This window comes from Apostichopus japonicus, chromosome 12 (genome assembly GCF_037975245.1).
Source record: "Apostichopus japonicus isolate 1M-3 chromosome 12, ASM3797524v1, whole genome shotgun sequence".
Lineage (NCBI taxonomy): Eukaryota > Metazoa > Echinodermata > Holothuroidea > Aspidochirotida > Stichopodidae > Apostichopus > Apostichopus japonicus.
Window position 1 is genome coordinate 26,964,330 of NC_092572.1, and position 17,845 is coordinate 26,982,174.

Consider the following 17,845-nt stretch of genomic DNA (forward strand, 5'->3'; position numbering starts at 1 on the left):
AACAGATTTATCTTTGTTATCCGTCCTATTCCTTTCGTCTTCCACACCTTCCATATCCCTTGGACCTCACATTTTGCCTACTGTAGCTTGTTGTCAATATTTCTACATTCTCCTCTACCTTAGCCCCGAGGTATAAAACTCCTTCACTTCATCCACTTTCTTGCTACTCACCGCAATTCTGTCACTGCTTCTAGCATGTGGAGTCTTAATATTGTGCACTTTCCCACATTTATTCCCACTCTGCTGCTGACTCTCTTAACCTCTCTGTTTTATCACACAGGTCACTTAACTTGGATAACACTAGTACAATGTCATCCGCAAAAAACAAGGTCCTCCAGTGCATTTTATTCTTTATGACTCCTTGTTTGTTCCTTCGCCTCCTTCTTTTGCCACTAGTAATCTTTGCTATGCTGTATACTTCTTTGCTCTTTCGGTTTTCGGCTGCTTTCTTCGCTGCTACTGCTTTCTTATCTATTCTTTCTCTTGTCCTCCCTTGCACTCATCTGGACCTCCTTGTATTTCTGTTTGTATTCTTCCCTCTGTCTCTTCTTAATCCTTCGGATCTTGTACTTACAATTTCTGTTTGACTCTTGTCTTTCCTCAACTTCCTCCATGTTTCATCTTCTATCCATGCATGTTTGCTCTGTTTCTTTGTTACACCGATGATTTTCATGGCCGCTTGTGTGTACACCTCTAAAGTCTTGTCATTCCCTTCCTCTGGATGCTAAAGTCTTCTAATGCCTGGAATATGTTCTTCACTCTATGTTTTACCTCTTCCTGGTGTCTTCACTTTGCAGTTTTTGCACATAGAGCCCCTCACTTCCATTCTTCTTCTTTGTCACTATCTTTGTCAGGCTTCGCGTTATGCTGGTTCTTACAAGATAGTCTCCCGACACATCTGCTCCCCTCATGACTATAGTGTTCACTATTGATGTTCGCATCCTATAATTCACCATGATGTGGTTATGTTGAATTAACGTTCCCCCATCTGCAGATCTCCAGGTAGCATTGTGTATGTCCTTCTGTGAAAATATATATAAAAAAGTAATGACTAATCCATTTCCACTGCTGATGTAACATAATTTTGGGCCATTGTCGTTCATGACTCCAATACCATGTCTCCCAATTACTTCATCTCTGTTTGTATTATCACTACCTACTTTGGCATTCGTGCCACTCTTTACTACAATCATATCCAGCTTGTTAAAGCTGGCTATCATATCCTGTAGTTGATTGTAAAAATCATATTTGTCATCATTAATCGCATCCTATCACCATTGGCTTTTTATGTTTAAAGGGGAATCGCGCCAATTCAATTATTTTAGTGATGGCGCCCTTGTATCAGTGCTCTCTTTGATCTTGCTCTCATCATTATGGCTACTCCTACTTGATGTACCTCGACATCTGCTACGTCTCACAACTTTGTAGCTTTTCTGATCCCACTACCTTCATCATCTCTCACTAATTCCTAGCATCTCGATTATGTACTCTCTCATCTTCTTTGCTACATATGCGGCTTTCGTTTTCTTAGCCATTGTCCCCACATTCCAGCATCCTATACTGCTTTGTGGTTGGGGCCACTATTGATCCCATGGGCCTCTGAGCTTCTCGTAGGCTTTCACCCAACAGCGTCATACAATGATCCACGGCAGTTTCTCCGGTTTCAGTGTAAATGGTTTCTGTAACGACAATCTTTATACGGGGTGGGGTTTTTAACCCCACGCCCAACCCCAACCTGGAGAACCAGGGGCTGTATGTAGTCAGGCTTCTCCCATGTGACCACTCCAGCAACGTTTGACCTGCCAGTCATTTACTCCCTGTCGGCGTAGCTCCCATGTTCATAGTATTTTCCAAGTTGTTGTAATACTCTTGTTCTCGCGTACAAACTGTTCATGCCTCAGAGTCCGTTTCTACATACCACAAATGTGCTTGACCACTGTATTTTACATACTCAGAGATCTATCTGATACAAACGTCTTGGACAAAAGAAAACATAAGATAGCTTGGGAGAAATGTGCAAGGCCAAGGTATCAAACTATCGCGTTGCCGCGGTTGCTCCCTGGGCAGTTCATCAAATAGATACGGCAAAATAGCCTCTTTGTGAAAAAGAAAGGTGCTGTACATACCAGGGTCTTAAAACGACTACAAGGTTAATTGCATAAACCACACAAGCTTATCCATCGCGACAGGGTAGCAGCCAAGGACAAGGAATGTTGGATACACTACATATTATATGTGTATCAACATTTTGATTATAATTTTTTTTTACCCTTTCTGTGAAATGTCAAGTTCAGGTGTGGTTCACAAAGGTTAAAGACTGACCGCATTGTAAACACAATAAGTCCAGAAGTGAAGCTTGAATAAACTTCATAATTTGGAAGTAGATCCAGTAGGTAAACACTCAAAAATATTGTTTACAGAGTTACTGTTGAATTTCCACATACCAAATTTGGCAAAGAATCACTAACCCTGTTGGCTATCTGGTTGGACAAGCGTCTACTATCCTGTTTAAAGCCATGTGTTAGTTTTCACAATGCAACACTCTTTTACCCTAAACAGAAAACAAGAAACAGAGAAATTTGAAGAAAATCATCTACTTATTACATTAATTTACTATTTGATTGATTAATTTAAGTTATTATTTGTAAGCCTGTTACTATGATATTAAATAACGGTGATCGATACATGCATTGTCTGAAAGAAGTGAACAATAAAAGCTTGTGTATGACAAATACCTACACCAACACTTCCAGAATTTAATAATAACCAATATGAAATTAGCATATTATTGGTACACGTAGACGATTTTTAATACTAAACTCTTTACAGTATTGTTTGATCAACTAGTTGCTTAAATTTTATTAAATATGCATAACATTCGCAGAAAGTATGTTGAAACTTATGACAATTAAATATGCAAAAGTTAGCCTAGACCTAACACTCGTTAATGTAGCAGATGCATGTAGCTATAGCTTACACTATGCTCTGCATATGTGCGAATTTATGGCTAGATTTGTCGTTTTAATCAATTGTAGAGGTTGTCTTGAGCTGGCTGTGGTTTGGGATGAAAAGATAAACTATCATGGATTTGTATTGATGCGGCTCAAGTTGGTTGAGTAAAATTTGGTGCCGGAGAATTACTTATACTTATTGCAGGTTACTCATTATACTTTCGTTTGAAATGAGAACTGAGCCATTGAATTGGACTTCCCCTCAGTGGCGGAGCGTCCATACAGTCGGGGGGGGGGGCGAATGCCCCCCCTGACGGACTCAAATAGACTGCTGACGCCCTTTTCAGCTCTTTACCACTTTTACTTATTCGCGATTATTGACTTTTTTATTGAGCTCTCATCAACATTGACATTTGTCACATTCGTCGGTGTAATTTTGCGATGACACCTTATTATTCTTCGTTTATCTGCTAATTAGCCAGGCCCGGAAAGGGTCATTTCCGGCGATCTAGGGAGTATCTTTACTCAAAAAATTTCTGTCCGCTACGCGCCAACCTGCGGTGGCGCTCCGCTTAGATAGTGTCGAAAGCGCCCCTACAGACCATTCTCGCCCTTCCTGACCAATACCCCTAGCTCCGCCACTGCTCCCCCTATTTGTTGCTCTGCCTATGTGACATGGAAAAACATTTCATATATACATGATATAGTCTTGTGATTCATTCAACAGACATGCGACATGCACATGACGAGATTGCAAAAAGATACCTTGGTTGAACAGGCTGAACTAGCTCTACCAGCAAACCATACCAATTATTGTAAGTAGAGGCTGCTCTGGTGAGCCTAGTATAATGTCAGTGTGTTTGCACAATCAATCTGCAAAGAAGCAATACCTAACTTGTATTTTGGTAAGTCAAATGACACTAGAGAACAGTTTCCAGTAGCTTCAGTTATGTGTAGCTATACTTGATAACATATCCTGCACTTTGTAAATGTTTTGCATCACATTGAGAGGAGAAATATACGTCAGTAAATTAAGGCAGTTTAATTGTTGTGATTGAATCCAAAGTTAATTACCGAACCTAAATAATAATAAAATATAATTGCAATAGAGTAAACTAATGCTTTATTAGCAACTTCCATGAAGTAGTAATGTATGAATTTGATTGATTGATTCTTAGCATACTTCTGCAAGGAAATTTTCATATCAGTACCAGTATTTTAGAAATATCGATACTTTGATATTCATGTTTATAATATTAATGATTCACAATGATTATAATGACTTACATTGCTATGATATTGTATATTTGAAAATCACTAAAAACCTATCAAATCTGCAAGATGGTTTTAGGTAATCAAACAAATTCCAATGATTTGGCAGATGTTTCGATTGAACCTCCCTAACATAATTTACAAATTGTATGGCATCGTAATATGGAGTAAAATATGTGTTTTGTTGTCATCATTGTTTATGCATCTTAATATCTGGTTGTAGTTCAAACTCTGAAATGCAGCATACTTTGTCTTTACCATCAGATCGTACTGTGTCAGTGGTTCCTTTTGTTAACAAGGTCTTTCATGTAGATGAAGATCTCATATTAACTGTATGGATGTGTCCTATGGATGATAACAACTTGATCCTCAAGGTAATTAGGTTCTCACAACTGGCACTTAATTTGTAATTCAATTTGAAAGTAAAAAGGTAACATGGGAAGTGTAGATGACAGCTTTAAAAGTGTCCTGAAGCAGCCTTTTTTGCTTCCAACACTTGCTAAAATCCATGGTTCATTTGAACACTCATTATTTGAATGAACACTTTAGATGGAGTGAAAATGTAGGTTTAACCAATAATGTAGGGGTTGTCATTTGCAGTGTAAAGTTGACAACTATTTTGATAATTTCAAGGGTGTTCTAAAATAAAGGTTATTTCTGTGAATATTATTTACCAGTATTTTTACTTCAACTCTCTTGAACAGGATTTTACCTCGTGAGAAACAATTTTCACGTCAGTGCTATAGAAAATCAAGCTTAATTGATTTGAAAGTGTTTATTGAAAATAGAATATGAAAAATAATTAAGGTAATACTTTTAGTTCTTCTCTAAACAGTACTAAACAAAGGTCACTTGACTAAAGGAAAATTTGCACTTTTTCTAGGGACACTTTATACTCCACCATGATATACACTCAGTTGTTATTACTGAGTTAAGAAGTTTGGTAAACAATTTCTATTTGAATGTAATTTTATGCCAGGCGACGTTAAAACGGAAAATCATTTCATAAATGACGTATATATGCTTGGTCTCCACTTGCTTATAAGAATCCTACTGGCAATTTCATCCATCAAATTATCTGGAATAACCACAAAATTAAAGTAAACAATGATATTATTTTTTACAAAAATTGGTACGAGAAAAATCTGATTCTTATTCATAATCTTTTAGATGCAGATAACCGGTTCTTAAGTTTTCTTGATTTTAATCAGAAATCCGATATAAATTGCCCTTTCACATTTTACCGTGGCATTATAAATGCTATCCCAGGTCATTGGAGAAGGTCATTAGATGCCTGCAATGGTATCGAGGAAATTCCTTTGAAGATAATTCATAACAAAGCATCACTATCTCGTTGCATTTATAAGCAGCTAATTCAGGGACCCGTAATTATTCCTAAGTGTATTGTTGAGTGGAATGTAAATTTTGATTATAGCTATCTACACTGGCGTGTTATCTTTCAAATTCGTCTCAAGTCGTTAAGGGAGACAAAATTACAATACTTTCAATTTTTTTTTCTTCATCATATACTTGGGACAAACCATCTTCAGAGTTTGATGGGTTTAATTGACAATTCACGGTGTACTTTCTGTGGCCTCAAGGAGGAGACTATTGGACATTTGTTTTGGGAGTGTAAAATTATTTCTGATTTTGTTTTAGATGTTGAGCAACATATTTTTTATAGACAATTTATTTTTTCCAAGTCAGATATTTTTTGGCTATCAACTATTGTTGAAGCATCCGTTGAAATTATTATATAAAATACTTTAAATTCCAGAAGAAAGTAAATTTGAGCATTCACAACGTTAAAGAATTTTTGTATAAATTAAAATTTCTGTTACAAGTTAACAAAAATTTAGATCACGGTAAACATCGAGGACCTCTATCATATAATCTCCTAAGATACACTTTTAGTAATTGTGCTATGCTCTTTGAATATTGAATATTTGTAATCAAACAGTTAATTAGTGTCATATATATGTTTTTTTTATAAGTTTGTTATTATGGCAAAAGATTTGACAATAAATGATGGCTAAAAATATATATATATATAACTAAGTCTTGGAAGTCCAACGGTAAATTTAATTTATAATGCAGACAAGCAATGTTCTTGCTTTTATTGTTTATTATATTGAAGTGTATGTTAGGTTTTTATTTTGTATTGTTTGCATTCTACAGCTTGGTGAGTGTGAATGTTAATGAAGTTTCATTTCATGCTCTAAAGAAAACATTTCAAAGATTGTTTTGAATTTCATGTGAATTAATCTTGCAGTTGTTAAACCATTTGGAACGTGATTCTCCATAATTTTTTTATGCATATTTACTAAATGTGAATGTTTTTTGTTGATATCCATTGATGTTTGTTATTTCTTTGCTTTTTACAGGCTTTGAAGGAGGAGCAGAACATTCATTCTAAGAAAAAACTGGATACAGAAAATTCATTCATTATTTGCAACTGGGAACAGCCAGTGATGGCAAATATTGAACTGTGCGATAACAACTGGAAGATTCGTAATCTTGAGAGCAAAAAAGTATGTGTATATTGTAACTTAAGAATGGTAGTTAAAATTAAGGGTCAAAAGATTTTTAATAGTAAACACATGCATGGGTGCAAGTTGCATATTGAAATAAAACTTCACTTGTCTTTAATTGACAAGTCATCATAAAATTCAAATGACATTCTATTTTCTTATAAATCATGTTTGCATTTGATGCATATTGCTTAAAATGTTGCTTTAATGTCACAATTATAACTTGTTTTAAAGTATTGGGAATTTTCAGAGCAACCTTTACACCTAACATACGTTTGCAGCATATATATTCTTCTAGTACAATTGACATATTTAGATTTATTATATCTTTTACAAAATATACCAAGCTTCACTGTCATATTATATATCATTGCTGGATGCCTCTTTCATTAAAGCATGCTTAGAAACTGTTCTTGACAGAGTGATTTGATATCATGGTTAAAACTTGAGTAACTAGGCCTTATTTTATCTAACACCACAGTTCATAGTCCTCTATATGGATTTACCTATTTAACACTAGACTTTACATTATATTATCCTTTATGTAAGTAGATGCTTATATTTTATGTAATTTTAATTATGTAATTGTATTCAAGGTTAACCTGATTAACTCACATAGCATTTCACTTTGCCTCATTAAAGCAGTTAAGATTTTTTCCTCACAAGAAATGGTAAAAGATTAGCTGATTCTTACAATTACTAGTAATGAAAAGAGAACTTTTCCATATGCAACTGGTTTCATTAAAATTTCTATCGTCACCCAAAGGAAGGATTTGTAATAGTTTGCTGTAATCTGAACCAAAGAGTACGTGTTCTTACTTTCTAGTTCACTTGTATAAATACTTTATTTTTCTGAAAGGATACAATGAAGTACGTTTTGGTGGGAACAACTTTTTAATAATAGTGGATATTGAGAAATAGTGAAAAAGGGGATGTAAAGTGAAAATGCATAGGAATTCAATGACTGCTATAAGATGGTGTATGTATTACATAGTCACTTTTAATTATTTACATGCTTTATGTCAAGCTCATGTTGTGTTTTCTTTGACAGGAACTGGAAACCTTGAAGTTGAAGCGTGGACAGACCAAATGTCAGTTTGCATTGAATAAAATTGATCATACCCTAAACATAGGAGTCAAGATATCTCTATGGCAAGCAGAGGAAACTAATAAAATTGAGTTCCCAGAAGAAATCGAGGTAGAGTTTGTATTTTCAGGACTATTATAAATTTTCTGAACTAACATGTATCTCGAAAAGCTACATGATCTGAAGCAAGGTAAATGAATATGTGATGACAAAAACACAAATTTTCTCTAAATATATTTGATGGCATAATTAAGCTGTTTAGAGTCTTGGAGCAAGTTGTAGCATTTAACCGATGAGAAATCCTTTAAGATAGCACATCTCTGTTTTAAGAAAAAAAGCCTCACAAAACGTTTAACGTTTATCTCAAAATGAAGTTGGATTGGATTACAAAGAAGCTCTCTCTAGCCACTCTTTTGAAGACTTGACTTATATAGCTCTTATTCTCGTAGGAAATATCTTAACGTACCAATAGTTACATCATCATCTCCAATCTGCTCAAACTACACAGCATTCTCACTGATAGTGTTACTGATCCTTGAGCAAGTACTAGAGCAAAGCACTGCATGTTATACAATCTTGACATATACTTATTTATCTTATTCCTGATATATAATATTACCAATGGCCAATTCAACCAGGAAGAGAAGATTCGGTACAATAGTTTGTGTTTCGCACAGTTGGTTTAATTAATTACCTTGTCGTTGTCATGAATTTGAGACTTGTTAACAATGGCTAAGTATCACAATTGGTAATAAAGTGACAAGTTAAACTAAAATGGCTATCTTTATTTTCTATATTTGTGTATGTAATTCATTTGTGTGTTTCTAATTTTTGATGAAAATTCAGAAAAAAAGCTTGGTTTTTTTTCGTTTTGTGACATCGCAGATTATTCTTTAACATATGTTGTTTTTCTTCAAATGAATTAAAGAAAATGAGCTGACTTATGTTTCCTGTGAATTCCTATTGTTAACCTATAATGGTCAATTTAAAATGTAGGTGGACAAGCTTCAAGTAGTGGATAACCAACAGCATTCTGGTGAGATACAAGACCCGGCAACGCTTCGTCGTGATAGCCCACAATGTTCCCAGCCAAGAGTTGAAAAAGGTAAAACATCTCTGGTATTATATTTCGTTGGCTTTTTTAAATTCCATTTATCATGCAAGGGAAGACATTTGATGGATTTCAAAGGAGTTGGATAGAAATGCAGACTCTGGAGAATCTTAGAAAGCAGAATTCATGTCACTAATGAGAAGAGAACAACAAGATGCAATATTTCAGCAAACAAACAAGAAAAATGCAGAAGAGAATGCATCCACATGGAGAAAAATAACTTTAAATGCTCTATGTTAACATCACATAACAAAGTTTTTCAATAATTAACTCAAATGGTATGAACATTGATTTGAGTATATTTCGTAGATCATAGTAAATACATGTCTTCGATAATCTTAGGTAGCTAACAGAGGGTGCAGGCAAACTTAACTTGAAAGTAGAATATCAATACTTTTTATGGATAAGCTTCATCAATGCTAACATCTCCAATGAATGATTATGCAGCAGACTGTGAAACTAATATTAGTAGCCTAGTGTTTGACATGTAATTTTCATATAATATTTAATTGGAAATTTCTAAATGCTGTCTGTTCGCTTGATATCGTGCGTATTTTTGTATTTCCTGCCATTAAATATATATCATTATCATTCACATAATATGCACAGAACTGAACGAGGAAGGAGGAGTCCTAGAGTTGAAAAAACATGGTGTCCGTTTGGAAGTACCCTGTGGTGCTCTAAGAAAGAAGTGCAAAATTCAGATGACAGTTATTCTACCCAGTGAAATTCAAATGGATCACTCATTGGATAGCAACTCGTCAATGGTAATTGAACTTCTACCTAGTAATCTACAATTACTGAAGCCAGCAGCTTTGACATATCCTCATTGTTTGGTTCTCAAGAAAGGATCTGAAAGGAAAGCAACGATACAGAGCAGTGATCACGCAGCAGGTAATGTTGATCAAGCAGCCTACAAATCAAATTGTCTTATTCTGTTCTTAATTCCCTGTTAAAGCAAACACAATCGTTCTAACACTTAATCAGTTGTTCAAAAAATTATGTGAGATAAGATGATAAGGCTAATGGCTTGTGAATATGATACCTCAAATGTGCAAGTATGCAACTTCGTAGCTTGGCAAAGCATAGCAAAACACTTTTCAAATAAACATTTTTTCGTTCTTTTAAAGGAGCTACAACTTCTCCACAAATGAACTAAAATTTCCAATCCTACCGATGATTGTTTGAAAATTAATCAAATCATAAATATCAACGGCAAGCTGTATAGGTTAGGAACAAGAGAGTTTTAAAAATAGTCAATGATGCTTATCCAGATTCCAAAACGTTATGCACCTTTATGTGAAAACCTCATTCATCGTTCTTTATATTGTAAAATAACCCATTGCAAGTTCGTAATATTTTGTAATCTGGCAGCAACACTTTCTGTATGAATATTTTCCTCTTCAATGTAAATTATATATTGTGTGCCGCCTTAATACCCTTTTAAAAGTAGATTTAGTCAATGGGTCAAAGCTATATATTAATAGAATAATCACAAAAATATTGGTAAGATGAACACTTCACTTTGTTGTCATTTACTGTAGGTGTAGTTCAGCAGAGACTGGTAAAAGCCTGAAAACCATGTAAACATGACAAGTGATACCTGCATGAATATTACACTATGAGTTATTTCTCATGCTGAGTTTAAATAAACATTTTGTAGTTTTTTATAGAGATCAAAGGTCAGTTCATCTCAACAGAGACCAAACAGTGTAGACTATGTCTAAATCTTCAAATATCAGATTTCTAAGTGATTAAACTAGAATTATGCCTTTAACACTTAACTGCTCCATTTTTGATTAATGTTACACTGGATTGCAGAGTTTTTGAAAATACAGTATTAATTATAGCAACATGACTAAGTTTATTTTAAGTCTCATGGGTCATATATCATGAAATTGCATTGAAAAGCTGAAATAATTAATTTAATTAGTCGTTAAAGTTTTTGTTCTCTCTGCTATTAATATTGACTCGAAATCGTCCACCCCTGATTGGCAGCAAATGATAAATCATTTTGTTTTTGTATTGAAGTAGTATATACAGTATGGCGGTGGCCATTAACCGTTCATTCCTAAATCAACTTACCATTCTATGATTAGACTTAACATTTATATGATGAAAATTAGTACACTCTTAGGTACTTTGCGTTATAAATTCACAAACCTTTCAGAGTTGTTTTAATTAATTGCCAAAACTATGCAATGGTTAATGAAGGCTTCTGATAATGGTTTGTGTATCATACTTATACATATTACCATTTAATACTTCTTAGATAACTAGATGAGTGCATTGCATATGTCACTTTTCAATTGTAGACCATTTACAGTCTATCATTTTGTATGGTTAGCAGGAAACATCTGTAAACTAGTGACCTGTGACCGTCACAACGGTTCTTCCAAGGCAAGTGACATGATACTTGTTGCTCGTTATCCTCCAGTAGCTACATAGGAATAAGGTTTGGTAGAATAGGAAAGTGCTTGGTGCAATTATTAAATGTAAATCATTTTAAAGTTGAGGGTCCCTCAGAGAACCCTGCCCACCAATGTAGATCTCAAAACCTTCTGGAAATTCACACATGGATACATGTGGTCCCTTAGTTTGTTATGCTTCAACCTTTCAACTTAACTAATATGTACTACCCCAAAATGGGTTTTGTTCAGTGTACTGATGCCTCTACATGTTTCACCTGTGTAATATTTGGACTGTACATAGTGAATGCTATGATCACTCTGTTTATGATTTCTCCTACCGTTCATTTTGTTGACTACAAATCAGAACAGAGAGCAACAATTAAAGCTCAGAAGGTGATGGAGTGATCGCACATGCTTAGGCTTGTTTTGTATGCAAAGTCATTACCATATATATACTAAATATTCTATGATTTTGGAGGAGTTTTGGTGTGATAAAGTTCACATTGTAGAGCTTTGTGAATCAAAGTTAAATTACAAGAAATATTCGTACATTTTACTACCAGCTATTTGCTTAAATACACATAGACAATGCCAGTTCTTATTACTTTTCTTGATTCTTTCTGGTTTGTCCTTATTAAATTTTGTTTTGTTTGGTAGGTTGTCAACAAGTCTGGATGGATATTGATGCTCAATATCAAGTCATAGAAAATAAAATCACAATAATGCTTACAAGTTTCAGCTGGAAGAGATTTATTGTTGGTGATGAAATAGTTGTTGGAAAGAATATCCAGTGGTTTGCAGCTAAAAAGCTGTCTTTTACAGACACCAACACACATCTTGAAATTGGGTATTTTTGGGATTTACCAGGTTTGGAGGAGGTGAGTTATACAAAAGTTGTGTACTGTAGGTAAAGCTGTATTGGCCAATATAAATCCTTTTTTGGCTCTAATATGTTTGAAACAACCAGCATACAACCATAATGTGGTACTGTTACCCCACAGTTTGACCCCTTACACATTTAGAGAACAAAAATCCATATAATAGCTTAACAGAACTTGAAGATCATATCATGCCTCTCTTAAGAAAAAGGTTATTTCAAAATCACCAGTGAAATTCATGTTCAAGCGAATTTCCCAACCTGTCTGTTTCAAAGCTGTATATTAGCCATATGTTGAGTATAACATTTCAATCAGCTACTATAGTGGCTTTCACTGCATATATGTAATATGTATTGCAGATGAATTTCCAACATCTTTTGATCTCTTTCAAATAATGCTTTGGCAGCAGCCAAGTAAGCCTCTCAAATTAATGTGATAATCGTTAATAATTAATCAAATGACACCATAAATCACTAATTGCCCCGTACAAGAAAATATACAAACACATACGAGACTTACATCTATGTCATTAATTGCTTCACTGGCAACTGATCCCATGACTGTATATTGATCTCTTGCTAATTCAACAGGTGCTTAATGTAGATTAAAATGGTTTCTTCACCTTAAAATCTGCAGCAAACTATCCGGTCATGCAATACATTGTTTGTAAATATTAATTGTGAAATATAGTGTCATTTAATGAAAGCATATTTTTTATTTACATCAGTTGCTTTTCTGACCTCTATTTTGTTGCTTTGTCTGTTTGTGCATGAAAGGATCTCATGTCAGAAAGAAACCATGCAGTTTTGTTGCATCGAATGCCTGCAGTATTTTATAAAGAAGGAAGACATCCTTTGGTTGCTGAGATAAACAAAGACAAATCAACAAGTTGGATTTATCATGGTCAAAACCGTAAGGTATGTTGGCAACATGCAGATAAAAGAGTGATATTGCTACTCCATTTGAGTGACCAAAATTAAGGGAACTATTAGCATATGGGAGTAAGTAGTTGTTTGTTTACATAAAATTGGGTGTGAATTACTTTTGAATTGTTATTGGGTAAGAATAACTACTTCTGAACTTTCAAAATACTTTTCGTGATCAAATCTTGCAATTTGTGTGAGAGAAAGTGATGTACTTTGTGAGGTATTAACTACCATTGCCAACAGTTTAGCAAAGCTGCATATTTCAATTACAAAAGAGGAAGCACCCACAAAATGTTCAAATATTTCTCAATAGACTGTCAGTCTAAAGCATGTTGCCCCGGAAAATGTTACCAGTATGAACACGATTGAGACGTCACAGATTTACTTTGCACATATATATATATCCAACCTTTGTCGACCATGTACTTTATAGAGACACTTTAGCAAATGCCTGTTTGTCAAACATATAGGTGAAAGCAAACCACACAAAAAAAATGTTGCCTTTCCAATTTTCTTATGCTGATTAAACCGTTTTTTTGCAAAAAAAGTACTCTTTATGCCAAGAATTGACTTATTCACAGGCTAGCAGTAAATAAATTAAAGTAAAGGTGAGTGAGCCTCTCAATGCTATTGATTTTTGTTTGGCTTGTGGTACAGATAGTTATCTTCATTCAGTTAATTTTTACTTAGCTCGATTTCTCTTACACTACATTGTCAGTCACAACACAACAAATTTACATTTGTGGGTAAATGTTCTGAAATGTTTTTATACATATAATTGCTATAGAATTTTAGGAAGCTTGAGCCAGTGATTGATGCACTAGATAACATTTGGGCTTTCTGGACAATGTGAATCTGTGAATTAACAACCGTTTCTGTGCTGCTAAAAATTGTGGGCGCTTGTGGTAAGCTTCAAATGTTATTATCTCCCTACGTCAAAATCAGGCTTTACTTGTCGATGCTTTCGTGGTGTGTTGTTTGGTGTTTTTATCAATCATTAGTATAAAACAAATTTGGACAATTCTTTTAATGTTTACAACCATTCTAGTATTGAAGTATATTTGGAAAGCTTAGTGCGATGTGTTAATTAACAGTGTTGTCTAATAAGAAACAGAGTGAGATCTAATCAGACCATCCCAAGTTGTAATTGTTCCTCAAACTAAATAAAATTTGGAAGTTTATGGTCTTGAAAAATTTTGCGGTGATAGTAGGAAATGGGAATATTAAGAACAGGAACGTTAAGCACCGTGAATTAAACTGTGTCTGTATGTTTGCAGGGTTATGGTCGCATCTTTTGTCTTTAACATAGTGTTAAACTGTTCCCAAGTTAAAAAGCTTTTGTGCAAGAAACCAGCTTTGATCCTAATTTTAGCATTCACTCCGATTGTTAATTGGAATGAGTTAAATGCTGCAAACCAGATCAATCCATCACATTTTTGTCTTTTAACCTTACCAATGAGGTTGTGCGTCATCAACATTTCTGTGACGGCATTATGATGTTAGCATAGATGTAAAATGTTTAACTCTGTAGGGAATTTGGTATGCAACTGGATTATTACTGATTTTGCTGTCCTGATACTATTATTTTCTTTGAACATACAGATGCCTTTATATGGAGCGGCTGTATACAACTTTTTTTCTCATTAGGATCCAGATTTTAAATGTATGTTCTAGGAAAATATATATGTATGTGATGCCCACACTTCTAACTCCAAAGGTACATGTTGGTTGAAGTTAGATCATATTGCAATATGTGGAGGTCAAAGGTTAAAGGCCTCATGAACATGATAACTCAAAGGTACTGTACATATTGTTTGAAGTTCATACTTCTTTATCACTTTTATCAATACAAGATCCGTATCGAAGTTGGTTGAGGTCACATATCATAGGAGGTCATGCATCAAAGAACAAAGAGAGTCAATGGTGTTGTATCCTGAGCTATCTCTTTACATAACTGAGGGTGGACACATGTAATGTTTTCTTCAGAGATTAATTATTTTCATACTGTCCTTATATTTAATGCATAGGACTATACAGAGCTGTTAACAGATGGGTATAACAACTGTCCAGTTTTGTTTTATTCCTAGGAGATACCGTTTGAGCATGTTGCTACAAATCAGTGGGGTTTCTGCTCTTTTGAACTTGAGAGAAAAGACTCCAATGTGACAGGAGATATCACGTCTTTCTTCAAAGTTGGGCAAGACCAACAACTCGTGGATTTCATTGTGCCTATGAAGGTTTGATATGTTTGCAGTAATACTGCTAGTGAGTGCTTGGATATTAGCATTCACTATAGTATATGTGCTAAACAAATTTCCAAACAGTTTCCTTTTGCTAACTAAAAGACATGAGAGAACATTTAATGCTTATGCAGGTTTCAACACCCAACAAATATTTAGTTTCCAACATTTTATTCATGTTTAATGCAAACATATTACAACTATGGTAATGATTTTCATTCTGCCTCACATGTCTTTTATATTAGCAAAAGTTTGAATGAAATTTGTGTTTGTCTATTTTAGTGAATGGCAATTGAAAAGTAGAAGTATATTGTAGTTTCTCTAAGATGAACTTTTTCTAGTTTAAATCTTTCATCCAATAAGATACAAATTATTACATACATATATTTTTGATAGTGTCATCTTTTTGCATCAGATAGTTGGCCTATAGCATGATATTTTGAAGATATACTCTGATTCCTGCTTGAAATACTTCTTCTTTCAATGCGCTCTGCAGCAGTCTAAAATGTAAATATAAAGTTATTATTGTTGGAAGATTTTTGTCTATAAATCTATATTGAGCAACTTAATAATCCACATTTAATTAGGTGAAATTTTGGAAGGCCTGATTGCTGCTTAACTTGCTTAGCAAACCTGTTACTGAAACTGAAAAGGCATATTTGTAGCTGTGATAGGTTAAGTTGATCTTATTATTGCTTCTCCATAACGAAATATCTCAACAGTGTTGAGTTCTGTGTTGAAAGGATTAAAACTAACACCAGAATTCTATTAAGTCAGGAAGCATCAAAAACTTGTGTTACATCGCATGTACTGACTAATTTTTGTCACTGCCATGAGCTACCTTGCACAAATGGCTTATCGAGTCAACTAGAATATTGCCCTGTTTTATCGATGTCTTGTGCCTTATCATTCAATTCTTATACCCTATCAATTATTGTCACTGACTGTATTTAAAATAATCATAGGAAACCGTCCAATGTCAGTGAACTTCATGGCAATTTAAAAGACTAATAATAAAGGCTATAATATTTCTGTGGGAAGAAAAGGTTGAATTGGAAAAATAAAAGTCTGCAGCTTAAAAATTGACTTGAGAGAAATTAAACTGAGTTTGCTATAAAATGGTTAAAACATTAGTGAAATAATAAATATTTGTGCAATCAAATATGTGACATCTTTTGAACTGACGGTTGAATTAGAACATTAAATTGTCCATGCTAGTCTTCACCTAATGGTGGAAATTTTACAGTCTGCTTCTCAGTGTAATTTAATGTTATTGGCTCATCGTTTAGATGTCAAGCATATCAAGGTCTGAAGATCCCAGCCACTTAGCAAAGACCGACAGGGTTTCTGAAGGAACTTGGCATGATGAAGAGAAAACTGCGGTGACAGAATTTCAGAAAGTAAAAGGTAAGTGTTCATGCATGTTAGCACTGGTATGGCTAAATCTTAATTTTATTGTCATCATTATATATATAGTTAAAGTTGTGCCTTTCAAGCTTTTGCTGCTGAGTTAATTAGCTGGTAAGCAGTGTTGATACAGTGTTAACACTTCACTGAAGTTCAAATGGAGAGGCATTAACTCTGTGGCATGAATAAGCCCTGATGAATATAGACTAGTCCAAGCCATTCACACTACTTACAAGTACAACTCTCTCAGGCAAACCGTTCCAGTCATTCACGACCCTATAAGAAAACAAGTTATGCCGGATATTAATCCTACATTGTGACTTTTGGAGTTTCAGACAAAATCCTCTGGTACAACTACTATCAGCAAATATGTGAAGGACACACTGTAAGAACCATACACAATCTTGAAAACCTCATTGAAGTCACCACGTAACCTCTTAAGCTCCAGTTTGGTGAGATTTAACAGTTGTAACCGCCTATAATACAGAACACCATTTAAGGAACTAATCATCCTAGTAGCCCTCCTCTGGATCTTTTCGAGGGCTTCCTTATCCTTAGCAAAATATGGGTTCCAAACCTGCACGACATACTCCAGATGAGACCTGTTCCCGATTAACTGCTTATAAAGCCTAACAACTATGTCCTCTTTAAGGAAAATGAAGTTCCTCTTGATCATACCTAAAACCCGATTACCTCTTGTAGCAGCTTTAGAAGGTTACAGAGATGAGTCAAGGTAGATACCTAGGTCTCTTTCAACAACGACCTCCTGTAACTCCTCACCATTAAGCTTGTATGTACACTTTTGGTTACAACTACCAATATGCATCACCTTGCATTTATCAATATTAACAAGCATTTGTCAACCCTGATACTAGGAGAAAACCTTAATCAAATCCGTTTGAAATTTCTCAGAATGGCTTTTGGAAGAGACCTCAAAATACAATTTGGCCTAATCAGCAAACTTCTTAGCTGTACACTATCTATCACTGTACAGTATCTCCGTCAATGTCATTTACATAGGCAACAAACAA

General features: G+C 34.6%; 1 protein-coding gene across 1 annotated transcript in view; it reads left to right on the plus strand.

Moving 5' to 3' along the window:
• LOC139976804 (uncharacterized) overlaps positions 1–17,845 on the plus strand; it is a 104,446-nt gene that overhangs the window by 24,307 nt on the left and 62,294 nt on the right. The window contains exons 8-17 of the mRNA XM_071985596.1: positions 3,679–3,766; positions 4,488–4,597; positions 6,608–6,754; positions 7,806–7,952; positions 8,838–8,946; positions 9,562–9,846; positions 12,021–12,241; positions 13,018–13,158; positions 15,255–15,404; positions 16,697–16,814. Coding sequence (XP_071841697.1) covers positions 3,679–3,766; positions 4,488–4,597; positions 6,608–6,754; positions 7,806–7,952; positions 8,838–8,946; positions 9,562–9,846; positions 12,021–12,241; positions 13,018–13,158; positions 15,255–15,404; positions 16,697–16,814 — 1,516 coding nt within the window. The remainder of the gene's footprint in view (positions 1–3,678; positions 3,767–4,487; positions 4,598–6,607; positions 6,755–7,805; positions 7,953–8,837; positions 8,947–9,561; positions 9,847–12,020; positions 12,242–13,017; positions 13,159–15,254; positions 15,405–16,696; positions 16,815–17,845) is intronic.